The sequence below is a fragment of the Gadus macrocephalus genome, chromosome 7 (assembly GCF_031168955.1).
Source record: "Gadus macrocephalus chromosome 7, ASM3116895v1".
NCBI classification, from domain to species: domain Eukaryota; kingdom Metazoa; phylum Chordata; class Actinopteri; order Gadiformes; family Gadidae; genus Gadus; species Gadus macrocephalus.
This window is the reverse complement of record NC_082388.1, coordinates 11,356,235-11,369,648: the sequence shown is the minus strand read 5'-3', so window position 1 is coordinate 11,369,648 and position 13,414 is coordinate 11,356,235. Positions and strand designations below refer to the sequence as shown.

The 13,414-nt window shown below is 44.0% G+C and overlaps 1 protein-coding gene across 1 annotated transcript in view; it reads right to left on the bottom strand.

The window, feature by feature from the left end:
* LOC132461547 (protein phosphatase 3 catalytic subunit alpha-like) overlaps window positions 1-13,414 on the bottom strand; it is a 23,105-nt gene that overhangs the window by 3,539 nt on the left and 6,152 nt on the right. Inside the window, 10 exon segments of the mRNA XM_060056713.1 lie at window positions 333-430; window positions 1,051-1,135; window positions 2,139-2,216; window positions 2,468-2,593; window positions 3,255-3,349; window positions 4,021-4,098; window positions 8,424-8,563; window positions 9,127-9,272; window positions 11,003-11,114; window positions 12,102-12,226. Of these exon segments, the coding sequence (XP_059912696.1) occupies window positions 333-430; window positions 1,051-1,135; window positions 2,139-2,216; window positions 2,468-2,593; window positions 3,255-3,349; window positions 4,021-4,098; window positions 8,424-8,563; window positions 9,127-9,272; window positions 11,003-11,114; window positions 12,102-12,226 (1,083 nt within the window).

Below are 13,414 nucleotides of genomic sequence, written 5' to 3'. Positions count from 1 at the left end.
ACACTATGCTCACTAAATGTGAAAATATTAATTGTACTCCGTTTTGGCTAGAGAGCTAGAGGAATGGAGGCAGAGAGCATTGCCTGTCGATTTTTACTGGGGAAATTCATCGACTTGTACTGAATTGACACAGACAGCCGGTCAGAGAGCTAGAGACAAAGAGAGGGAGAGGTAGAGGGCGAGCGAGGTAGAGACACAGAAAGGAGTGCTGTGTATAAGCGGTGGTGGTTGTGGCTGTGCAGCAGCTCTAACCCCTAACCCCTTGTATACAGACTGTATATAAGGGACATGTTCTGGAGGTGGAGGTGATGGTGGTGGTGGTGGTGTCTCACCGCTCTGCAGGGTCTGTGCCCCCCCAGCGAGGACACCGCTGGGCAGCATGCCAGTGGGCGTCAGGCCCTTCAGGGTCAGCACGTTCTCACTCTCCTCCCTGGAACAAAACAACCACAGTGATGGACTCAGTACCCGTACTGCAACATACACACATACATACACGCAAGCACAGGCAACACACACACACACACACACACACACACACACACACACACACACACACACACACACACACACACACACACACACACACACACACACACACACACACACACACACACACACATGCAGACACACACACACACACACACACACACACACACACACACACACACACACACACAACACACACACACACACACACACACACACACACACACACACACACACACACACACACACACACACACACACACACACACACACACACACGTGTGCACACACCAGCCACACACACACACACACACACACACACACACACACACACACAAACACAAACACACACACAAAAACACAGAAATAACGCATGAATGCAAGCACACACAGTCAGCTGCACCAATACCACCATGATAAATTCGAAAACATGACCTAAGCCCAACTACGACAGCCTGACCCGAACCCGAACACACAGACCTGCTGCACAGGCACACACACAACAAACAAGCACACCAACTCATTCTCTCTTTCCCTCTCTCTGTTCCTCTCTGTCTCTCTCACCTGAGCACAGAGAACATCTTGGCCATCTTCCCGATGGCTCGGATCTTATTCTTGATCACCTCCTTGCGGGCTGCGGCGGCGTTTGCTGCAAAACAATTAGCATAACATCACTATGCATGCATCCTAACCCATCACAACATATCATAGCGTAGAAACACATCACAACCCATAGCAACATTTCATTACATGGAAACCCATCACAACCCCATCACAACACATCACAACACATCATAGCACATCACAACATATCATAACATATCATAACACAACACATCACAACACAACACAACACATCAGAACCCATAGCAACATATCATAACATAGAAACACATCACAACCCCATCACAACACATCACAACACAACAAATCTCCACAAAACACAGCACATCACAGCACAACACAACACATCATAGCACGTTTGAGTATTAAGGAGTTTGAGTTAAGTTTTTACTGATGCAAAATGATTTATTGTAGTAATAAGTAAGTTAGTGTCAAAGAACCAATTGACACTTCTTAACAACAAAGTATTTGATTCAATGGCCATGGAAGACACTGAGGCAGTATTTACTGAGCACCCTCAGCGAGACAATGGATGTACATGATTCTTACTGGGAACCTTTCACATCAGGGGCAGTGTTGTCTGGCAGAGTGCAAGACAACCAAAGGAATCGACAAGATAAAGAAGTCAGGAGATTGGCATGGTCTCAGTATCGGACTTCGTTGCTATAGTTAACTTTATTGCGTTGTTGGGCGGCAGTAGCTCAGGAGGTAGAGCGGGTTGACTTGTGACCGTAACTGCCTAACCCTCACTGCTCCTGACCCGCTTGCTGTCACCCTGCGTGGTTGCCTCTGCCCTATGTGTGAATGAATGGATTATTTGGATAAAAGCGTCAGCAAAGTCCACTAAATATAAATGCACAGCTGTGAATGCTAACTAACATGAAACCCTTCATTGGAGAGGAAGGGAGCATTTTTAAGGTGCAAGTTTCATTTATACAAAGGCCGGGTGAATCAGCTCGTAGCAATGTGAACAAGGTCTGTAGCATTTGGGATATTATTATCAGGATGAGTTTTTCCTCGACACTTACCGTCGAAGATCTCCTCCTCGTCGTTCATGAGCTCGTCGTCGGAGCAGATACTCAACACGTTGACCAGCATCTCTGTGACTGAAGGACACACACACACACACAAGTTAGGTCGCTGTCACACAGGTCTTTTTCTCTTTAAATCATATGTGCAATCCTGTCCGGTAAAAATTAGCTAGTTTGTTGCTTCATAAATGCAAATATCCTGTAGCTTTCTCTGTTTCAGTTAATTACAAAACTAGAATTTGAGTTGAGTCTTGGCTCATTGGTAACTTCATTGTTTTATCTGAAAACACTATCAAATGATTGATGGATTCAGTGGTAATCTATACCTTTCTCTCCAACAAAGGGGAGGGACCAAGTGAAGACGTCCATGAAGTTGGGCAGCCAATAGGGATGCGGGGAGCAGTTGAACTGTCTGATGTTCATTACGTTGTTCTCGTACTTGAGAACAGCGGCTACAGAGAGAGCAGGGGACGGACAGTGAAAACAAACATTATATATAATATATATATGTACAACACAGTTATATGTAAAAGATTTATCACACATTTTCATTCTAAAATATTATTTTGTTTTTTAACACGTATAATAGGAGGCCCTAGACGAGCAATAGTGTACAATTTGCAAACGAATCGCCACCAGATGGCGCCAGTAAGTCCAGGATGACGCCGTTATATCGAGAGATATTAAGCCACATGCACAGTCAGCGATCCCGACAGCCCCCACCCACGCTCACCATCCACATCTCCATGGAAACCAGGACACAGCCACAGAACCGGACAAAACGGAACCGGACTCAACACAATCAAATGTAACTGGAACAGACGTTTGTTTGAAGAGATTGCTTTGTAGCTCCTGACGACAACCAGGCTGCAATGACTATGAGGGCCTACACTGTTACTACTCCAACTGGCTGCTTCTACGATCATTTATAATAATTATAATAAATAATACAATGCTGTCTAAGGTTGTGGTACATCAGAAAAGCACGATAAGGACAAGGGAGTGTAACAGGTGTATAAATCAATTATAAAAATGCATAATAAGAGCAGAGTTAACGATTCTATGTTTTGCTCTACAATCCAAAGAGTACAGCACAAACAGAGTGTGTCTGACCTTTGTTGTTGTAAACATCCAGGTAGTTGGGAGCGGAGAAGATGGTGATGAGTGAAGGGAAGCCAGTCGTCTGGCTCTTGCGGTACATCCGGTAACTACCATCACAACAACATATATAGATATATAAGATTTATATTCATGCTTTTCATCCAGTCACCAGCTTGCCGTTATTGGTTCATGTTATCATTGTATAATTCACAATTATTATATTCAATTCACAGTTATTATGATTTATCTTTTATACAGAGATGGAATATTACAGGCGTGAATATGAGGCCTTCTTTGTTTTGGACACACGGTTAGCAATGGGATTCATGTTTTTGTTATAAAATTTACAATTGGATAGCGAGATGAAATATTGTCAGGACACATTTACTTTTCATAGACTTTTATTCTACTGTGCAATTATTGAGTCGCTATGTCTAAGTGTGTGTTAGAGTGTGTGTCAATGTGTACGTGTTAGTGTGCATGTGTGTGTGTTTGTGTGTGTGTGTACGTGTGACTGTAAGTGTGTTAGCGTGCTGATATGTGGGTTAGTGTGTTTGTGTGTGTTTGTGTGCATGTATGTGTGTCCGTGTTAGCGTGTATATGCGTGAGAGATTGTGTCTGTGTGTGCGCATGTGTGTTTGTGAATGCATGTGTGTAAGTGCGTGTGTGTGTGTAAGTGTGTGTGTGTGTGTGTGTGTGTGTGTGTGTGTGTGTGTGTGTGTGTGTGTGTGTGTGTGTGTGTGTGTGTGTGTGTGTGTGTGTGTGCGCGTGGACCTACCCAGCATCCTGGGCCTCATGCGCGCGGATCACTGATAACAAGTTGTTGCTCTGCAGAAACTCACAGACCGCCGGGTAGCTGTGGGGACAGAGGACGCCATTGGTTCAGACAGCCTTGGTTGGACTTTTTCCTGGGTGAATACGCCCTTCCCATTGGCTGGCTGCTCGTCGAATATGACTGGACGAATAAGTATTTTTTCGTAATGATTCCTGAACATTAGTGAATGGAATGGGGGCAGGATGGTGCAGTGTTTTGGCTTTTCGACTCCCAGCCGGAAGCTACCAAGTTCGATTCCCGATGTCCTTCATGTGCAAAGGCGCCCCTTAACTCCTACTTGCACCTCAATGTCTCTAAATAAAAAATTCACTTTGAATAAAAGCCTCTCCTTATTTGTATCATATAATATTAAATGTGCTCCCTTAGACATTAAACAAAAGCTATCGTGCAACGCTTTACTTTGACCCTCCCTTCCATTCTGTCCTATCCTGCAACATGCCCCTCCCCCTTCCCTTCCTTGGAGTCAGTGCCACCCAGTCACATCAAAGTTTCACAAGAGCTTTTAAATATTCAGGCGCTGGGGGGTTTACGCTGGGAGAAAAACAACTCGACCCGCCCTGTGCTGCCTGCCGAGACAACGCTCTCGCCCTTGTGACGCTGTACGGCATACTGCCTCTTCCTATTAGAACTAAAACAAGAGGTCACATGACGATTCCCTACAAGCCCATTGGATGATGGTGTCATCATGACATGGTTAGTAATGTTGATTTTGACTATTGTTTTATATGGTGTAGGTGATTAAAGTGCTGGATTCATGAACGGGTAATATATATCATCAAATATATTGATGATCAAAGCTCTTTCAGAGTAATTTGTGTTGATGTAAATGTTGTCAGTGAGATACACCCACACAGAGAGATAGAGAGGGAGAGGGAGAGGGAGAGCGAGGGAAAGACAAGGAAGAGGGTGAGACCGAGGGTGAGGAAAGGTTTGGTATTCTTAGAGCAGTGCATGATACTCTGACTCTGTGGGAATCATTGAATGGATGTGATGTTATGACAATATTGAAAGCTGTACTGCTGTAACCATTTCCCCGAAATATGGTGAGCGGCTGTCTTGTTAGTTATTGTGAATGTTCATTGCGATATTACAAATGATGTTGTTTGGTTACAGGCAATTTTTTACTGAGAAATGCTGCAGTATGATTTCCAAGGAAGGTAGCAAAGAAATAAAGAAAGAAAGACACAAAGGAAAAAGGAAACCAAAAGGAAGAAATAATGAAAGACATAAGAAATCATAGCAGAACCTACACACAGTATATTCTCCACAGGCCTGAAGCATCCTGCGGTAGCCAGAGAATACAGTAACGCTAAAGTTATTACAAAACGCTTTCTCCGCTGCTTACATAACAACTCAACCGGCCTGAACGTGAATTTTAAACGCTGAGAGGGAATGTGTTAAAATATGATGGTCTATGACTAGCCAAACTGGATGAACGCCAGCAGAGCTATCGGGCTCTGTAGCTTTCAAGAGAATACTCTGTTATACAGTATGACCCGCTGCGGGAATAGTACTGTGTACTGCAGAGATAGTACCGTGTACTGCAGTGTGCATGTGGTGGAGCTCGACCTACTGTGGTTATACATCCGTGTACTGCAGGGACAGTGTTGTTTTACGTACTGTTGCCTACTAAGGTGAAAGTACTGTGTACTGCAGCTATAGTTTTGCGTTATGCAGTATGACCTACTGCATTGACAGTACTTTGTTATGCAGAATGACCTATTGTACTGCATTGGCAGTATGTTATGTAGTATGACCTAGTGTACTGCATTGGTAGTACAGTGCTATGTAGTATGGACTACTGCATTGATAGTACTGTTTATGTAGTATTGCCTGCTTTATTGATAGTATTGTGTTATATAGTATGAACTACTGCAGTAATAGTACTGTGTTAGGTAGGATGACCTTTTGCATTGATAGTACTGTGCTATATAGTATGATCTACGGCAGTAATAGCACTTTGGTATGTAGTATTAGCACTGCATTACGGAGTATTTCCTCTTGCCACGAAAGTACTGTGTATTGCAGTAATAGTACTGCATTCTGTAGTATAAGCTTCTGCAGTAATAGTACTGCATTATCTAATATACTGAGACCTACTGCAGTATAAGTACTGCGTTACGTAGTATGACCTACTGCAGTATAAGTACTGTGGCACTGCAGTGATTGTACTTATATAGAGATGCCAACCTAGTTTTGCGGCCACTTTTATCTATTACTTTGGGGAATGCACCCATAATGATGTGTTAAGTGCCCACTGTGTGTGCGGATGTGAATGTGTGTGTGTGTGTGTGTGTGTGGGTGTGTAGAACAGTGTGTGTGTGTGTGTGTGTGTGTGTGTGTGTGTGTGTGTGTGTGTGTGTGTGTGTGTGTGTGTGTTCCCACATGTGGTTATATAGGTCAGGACATTCCCACCAGCAAGCAACTTAATGAAGGAGATACCGCATCAAAAGTTTGGACAAAACTATCCATCCAGCCATCCATTTATCACCCAGCTATCATCCATTACAGTTTTTCTCAGTCGCTTTGGTTCATTTCTCAGATCAGAATTGAAATTCTCAAATGACATAAGCAATTGATAATGTAGGAAAGAGCAGAGAATTGTACATAATCATGTGCATGGATGTACCAAAGGAGATACCGCATCAAAAGTTTGGACAAAACTATCCATCCAGCCATCCATCTATCACCCAGCTATCATCCATTACAGTTTTTCTCAGTCGCTTTGGTTCATTTCTCAGATCAGAATTGAAATTCTCAAAACTACCTGTTCAATCTTCAAATCATTGTGTCACTTGTGCACATGAAAAAAACAGTTTCTCATTTATTTGAACACGTTGCAAATGCTTTGGTACATCCATGCACATGATTATGTACAATTCTCTGCTCTTTCCTACATTATCAATTGCTTATGTCATATTGATCAAAATGTATTGTAATGGTCTCTATGGAATAGTCTCACCCCCACAACATTTAGGTATTAGTTCATTGCATAAGTCTTTACATGCAAAATGGTTGAACAAGTTGTCACAATATGTCAAGTATATTTTCTATACATTTCTATACACTGGCATTAGACTCTTTTTTTTGTTCTTTTTTTATAAATATGTCCTGAATTGGCCAATTGTTACCACGTGAATCTTGACTTTCTCTAAAGAAGGGAAATGTGTGAAGTGTTAGATCAACCAACGATCAACCAGTACTGGAATAGCTCAAAGGTGCATCTCCTGAACCATGAACTGGCAAGTATAGCTGGAGCACAACACAATGTTACATTGTCTGAGAATTTGTGGCCCAACAGACAGGAACTGCATCCTTCAGGAGTTGTAGGATGACTGCACTGTAATTCCTACAGCAATGCATGTACAGAACTGAACTATGAACTATGAACTATGTTCACATTTCTAGCAATGACATGGCCTGTCAAAAAATTACAGTACAAACAGTCAAAGTTCTCTTGCAATCAATCTCCCACATACACTAAGGTGTAACTTACAATTGACAATAATTGTCTTCAAAACTTTAGCCATAGTTTACATCAGAACATCCCTCCAGAGTACACTGTTATGTTAACAACATGACTAAGCAATTTGACTGTCTTATCCGTAGACAATGACACAAGGACTTGTCATTCTGATGGCACTGACATGTTCATTGAAACAGATATTTACTTTTCAGAGATGAACTAAGGATTTTGAGCAAGAGACTGGCTTTTGCAGGTAATCCATGGTGTTTTGCTATTTGAACGCATTGTTTTGAGAAATGCACTTACTGCTTTGCAAATTTCAATTCTGATCTGAGAAATGTACCAAAGTGACCTCTCTCTCTCTCTCTCTCTCTCTCTCTCTCTCTCTCTCTCTCTCTCTCTCTATCTCTCTATCTCTCTATCTCTCTATCTATCTATCTATCTATCTATCAATCTATCTATCTATCTATCTATCTATCTATCTATCTATCTATCTATCTATCTATCTATCTATCTATCTATCTATCTATCTATCTATCTATCTATCTATCTATCTATCTATCTATCTATCTATCTATCTATCTATCTATCTATCTATCTATCTATCTATCTATCTATCTAATCCTCCATCCATCCATCCATCTATTACCAATCTATCATCCATTAATCCATCCATCTATCTATATATCCATCTATCAATCCATTCATTTTATCAAACCGGAAACTTTCCGGTGACTAGAACTCCTGATGAAACTTTGATTAAGACGGACGGACCCCGAGGGGAGAACCAGGTGTGGGTGAGGACAAGGCGACGATGGTGTGAAGAGGGTGTGAGGAGGGTGTGAAGACGGTGTGAACACCATGTGACGACGGATCTCACCTGTAGAAGTAGGAGCAGCCGCGGACTGAGTTGTGTGTGAAGAAGTCTTGGGTCTTCTCGTTGCCGTAGTCCTCCAACGGGTCCGACCACAGCAGGTCGCACATGGGGCCGAAGGCAGGGGGCTCCTTAAACCTGTCCAGCTACACACAGAGAGGGGGAATGGTAGGGGGTTGGTTTGGTTAAAGGCTCAGCATACAAATGTACGCTCTGTTCAGAGACACCGACATTAAAGGGGCTTAGGATTGAGAGCAAATGTTCCCGAACATTTCCTGCATGGGGTCATGGATCTGCACCTGCAATTTGCCTGCTCAAGACCTAGTAACATTTCTGGTCATTGCCTTAAAGGGGACATATTATACCACCAGGTGTGGGTCTGATCACCCATTAGTAGCCGTTTTGAAAATCGACATGTGTCCACCTAGATGTATGATGGATAGAGGAGCAACGTTTGCTACAGTCCACTGGGTAGGCTGGTAGACTGATTTATCCAGCATACATTTAGGTGGACACGCCCACTTGGAACGTCAGAAGAGGCAGAGTTTCAAAACGTCTCGTAACGGCTAATCACACCAAGACCTGGTGGTATGATATGTCACCTTTAACGTTTGTGTTGTAAATTCATTGACGGCAGAGGCAGGTAAAGGGTTACATCCATTTGACGTCAGACACATTTCACAAGCACTCATTTAACAAACACACCGACCTTCTTGATGTCGTCTAGGGTGTGTATCTCAGGTGAGAGGCCTCCGTGCACGCACAGGAACTGCTGGTTCATGAGCGCGGCCAGGGGCAGGCAGTCGAACGCATCCATGCAGGCGTCGTACACCTGCTCCGAGTACTTAATCTTACCTGCGGCAGGGAGGGGGCAGAAATGTCCAGGGGAACACACATCCAACACTTCTGTCAAGGAGTGAAGTCTAAAGCGGATCTGGCCTGCTAGATCTTGTACTGCTAATACCTGTACCCCATGATGTTACACCAGCGCCGTAATAGCACCCTAGCTGTTAGTTCAATCCATGAATTAACCGTTATGTATCACACAAAACATTATGTTGTTACTTTTATTACAATCGTGAGCAGGTAGGGGGTAAGGGCATCTTGCTCAGGAATGCAGACTGTGGACGTTGGGAATTGCACCAAGAACCTTTCAACTGGGTCAAACACCATCACAAAAGTCAAACACCATAACTCTGAAACTATCCTGCACCACCAACAACACGACTTTGAAAACTGTTCATTGATGCATTATCTCATACTGTGTCAACCAAGACAAATAGGATTCCTTACTTTAAATGATTTCTACTTTGCCATTGAGTCTGAGGTGTACAGGAGAGGTAAGAGGAGGCAGAGGGGTGAATTCACCCTTTCATCCTAACGTCGGAGCGGGGCTACATTTAGCTGCTGTGTGGAGTGAGTTTTACCAGGCGACCTTCTTTTGAGGAGCGATAATGTCCTGATTGTGTTTCCTGTGAGCTGACCTACTCTCCTCTCTCCTGTCTTTTCTTATTACACGTATCTTTCAAAGCTCATGGCGTTAAAGGGTAAAGACTGACCTGGGCTATTCATATTTGATGAACATCCTAACCATATGTACTGTTTTCCTCTTTTCATCTCTTTTTACAAACCCACGTGTAATAGTCGAACTGAAATACAGAGTAGCCAGTTCTGGATACAATCCACAGCAGTGTGAGAAAACCGCATCGCACGGGACACGACCAGAGGAGGAGAGGGGAGGAGATGAGGGAGGAGAGGGGGGAGGAGACACTACCAGAGGAGGAGAGGGGAGGATAGGGGGGAGGAGACACGACCAGAGGAGGAGCGGGGAGGAGATGAGGGAGGAGACACACGACCAGAGGAGGAGAGGGGGCAGGAGACACGACCAGAGGAGGAGAGGGGAGGAGAGGAGGGAGGAGAGGGGGGAGGAGACACGACCAGAGGAGGAGAGGGGAGGAGAGGAGGGAGGAGAGGGGGGAGGAGAGAGTGGAGGAGGCGAGGAGGGAGGAGAGGAGGGAGGAGAGAGTGGAGGAGAGGAGGGAGGAGAGGGTGGAGGAGGGGGTGGAGGAGAGGAGGGAGGAGAGAAGGGAGGAGAGGAGGAGGAGAGGAGGAGAAAAATGAGGAGAGATGAGAGAATGGAGGAGAGGACATGGTAGTGGTGAGAGGAGAGGATGGAAAAGAGGGAGAGAAGATGGAGGAAAGGAGAGATGGATAAAGTGGGAGAGTGGAGGAGAAAAGAGGCAAAAAAGGTAGGAGAAGAGCGACAAAAAGCAAATGGAGAGTTGAAACGAGGAGAGAAAGGAGGACATAAAGGAGGAGAGGAGAGAGGAAAAAGAGACAGGAGTAAACAAAACAAGGAGGAAAGCTAAATAATAAAGGACAGGAAGTGAACCAGGAAACATGATTCAGAGTGATATTCCCCGCTGTGGTTCCTAGCTGCTCTCCAGCTCAGAAGAATCTCTCCTTTATGTATAAAACTATTTATAAAGATGTACACACGTCGTTGTCATCCGGGGTCTTGAAACAGAGGAAGCTATCACAAGCTATTACAAGCTATCACAAGCTTGACAACGTGTGTTACTCACATTCTTGTTTGAAGGTGAAGTATTCTGTCAAATGTCTACATTCATGGTTGCCTCTCAGTAGAAATAACGTCTTTGGATAAAGGATTTTCAGCGACCAAAGGTATAACACACACTGAAAAGAAAGAAAGAAAATACAAATACAAAGGGTTAGTTTGCATATTAAGACAACAGACACACATGCAAAAGCAAATGTAAAAATATCACATAAATCCTCATCATTCAAATGCTATCAAAGCATTTGAATGAAAGCAGAAATTAAATAAATAATGTAACATGCTCGATCAAATCTTAAAATATTCATTATGTTTAGTCTAATGGCTTTCTACTAAAATGTTGACAGCTCGGGGAACAGTTCCTGCTGAACACTACACTGACACGCATGTCTTGAATTATTACTACCGTCCATGATTTCTCCTATGCATGATTTCGTTTGTTTGTGATGATTTATCTTGCTCAAGGACTGTCACCAGCATGTATTGACGGTGCCTTAGATACATAAACAGTGTTTCATAGGCACTTTTTCATGAGTGTCTTCAAATGAGTATACCCAGTGGGAATCAAACCCCATACAATGGCAGTTTTAATGCCTTGCTCTACCGGTGGAGCGAGACGGAACAATGTGCTTTGATTTCCATTTTATTTAAACTCATCCGGCTGAATTAATGAATTTCCAGATTTGTTTTTGTTTTAACATGAGCATGTGTTCCTTTATGCACAGCTCAGTAACGACACACTGGGTTTGTAAGGCTGGACTCAATCTGGTTTGCATGGTTAGCGCACTAGTGGGGGCGAGATGTGGCTCAGGAGGTGCCGCGGGTTGGCTGGTAACCGGAAGGTTGCTAGTTCGAATCCCGGCTCGGAGGGTCGAGGTTTCCCTGAGGTATACGCCTCACCCTGACTGCTCACGACCAGCTGGCTGTGGCCTTGCACGGTTGACACCGCCGTCGGTGTGTGAATGTGTGAATGTATGTGTGAAATTTATATTGTAAAGCGCTTTGAGTGCCCACTGGTTAGGAAAGTGCTGTATAAATGCAGTCCATGCAGTCCACTAGTTAGCCCTCAAACCGTAGCGGTGTAGCCCCAGAGTGTGTTATCGTACCTCGATGCTGAAGTAGCCGCGGTCCACGTAGTCTCCCAGGAAGAGGTAGCGCGTGGTGGCTGGTGAGCCCCCCACCTCAAACAGCTTCATGAGGTCGAAGAACTGCCCATGGATGTCCCCGCATACTGGAACGCAAATACCATTGTTATTGTTAATACGCTAATACTGTAACATGAATCTACGAATGTCCCCTTATACTAGAACATATGTTATACGATTATTATTGATGCATGATTATTACCATTAATCAAGGATGTCTGCACACACTAGATTATTTGTATTATTATTATTATTATTATTATTATTATTATTATTATTATTATTATTATTATACAATAAAATTACATATATGTCCTTGCACAGTATAATATATATTATTGAAATTATTAATAATATACATGGATGTCCCCACACACTGGTAAATATATATTCATCATACCACTCAAATAAATTATTAATAATAATTCATGGTTGTCCCCAAGACAAGATATATAGTAGTCGTAGTAGCCGTAAAAGTAGTAGTAGTAGTAGTAGAATTAGCCATAGTATGAGTAGAAGCGGAAGTAATATAAGCGGTAGTAGTATTAGTAGTAGTAGCAGTAATAGTAGTAGCAGTACTAGTATTGGTAGACGCACACCAACAATATGAAAATCTATAAATACAATATGCCTCCTTGAGCTGATGGGTACATGCTATCTCATCTCTGTGGCTCCTCGCACACGACAGAGAGCCGACCACGCAGCCCCTGATGCATGCACACATGCCAAGCACACCCGACGTTGCGTGCGAGGCGTGCCACGGCGTGCCACGGCGTGCCACGGCTGGGGTCGTGTGACAGCCTGGAGAGAAGACAGTGGACCGTAGAGACGGTTATCAGTCGGAGGGGAGAGGAGACGCCCCTCAACCCCTCAGCTCCTCTGGACCCATCAGGCGCTGTGTGTCTAACGACCAGCTCCGTCAGCCCGTTCATTCGACGGGTGGAAAACGCTGGCACCCTAACCCTCAATGGGTGCCGCGGAGGACCTCGGCCCCCCAAAAAAAGATGGCCGAGTTCCCCGCCAACGTCAACTCGCACGGCGAGCAGTGCTTGGTGACGCTCCTCGTCGAGCGCACGTAGCGATGGCGAGTGGCTGTGGCGCTGATGGCGGGCTGGGCCGGGTGAGGAGGTTGTGGGGAGGAAGGACGCGGTCGCACACTCCTGATCTGGCAAAGAGTGGTGTGTAACTCTGAATCTGAAGCCACGGTATCATTATAGATAGATGGATGGAAGGGTCGATGTATCGATGGATGGCTGCATGGTCGGATGGATGTA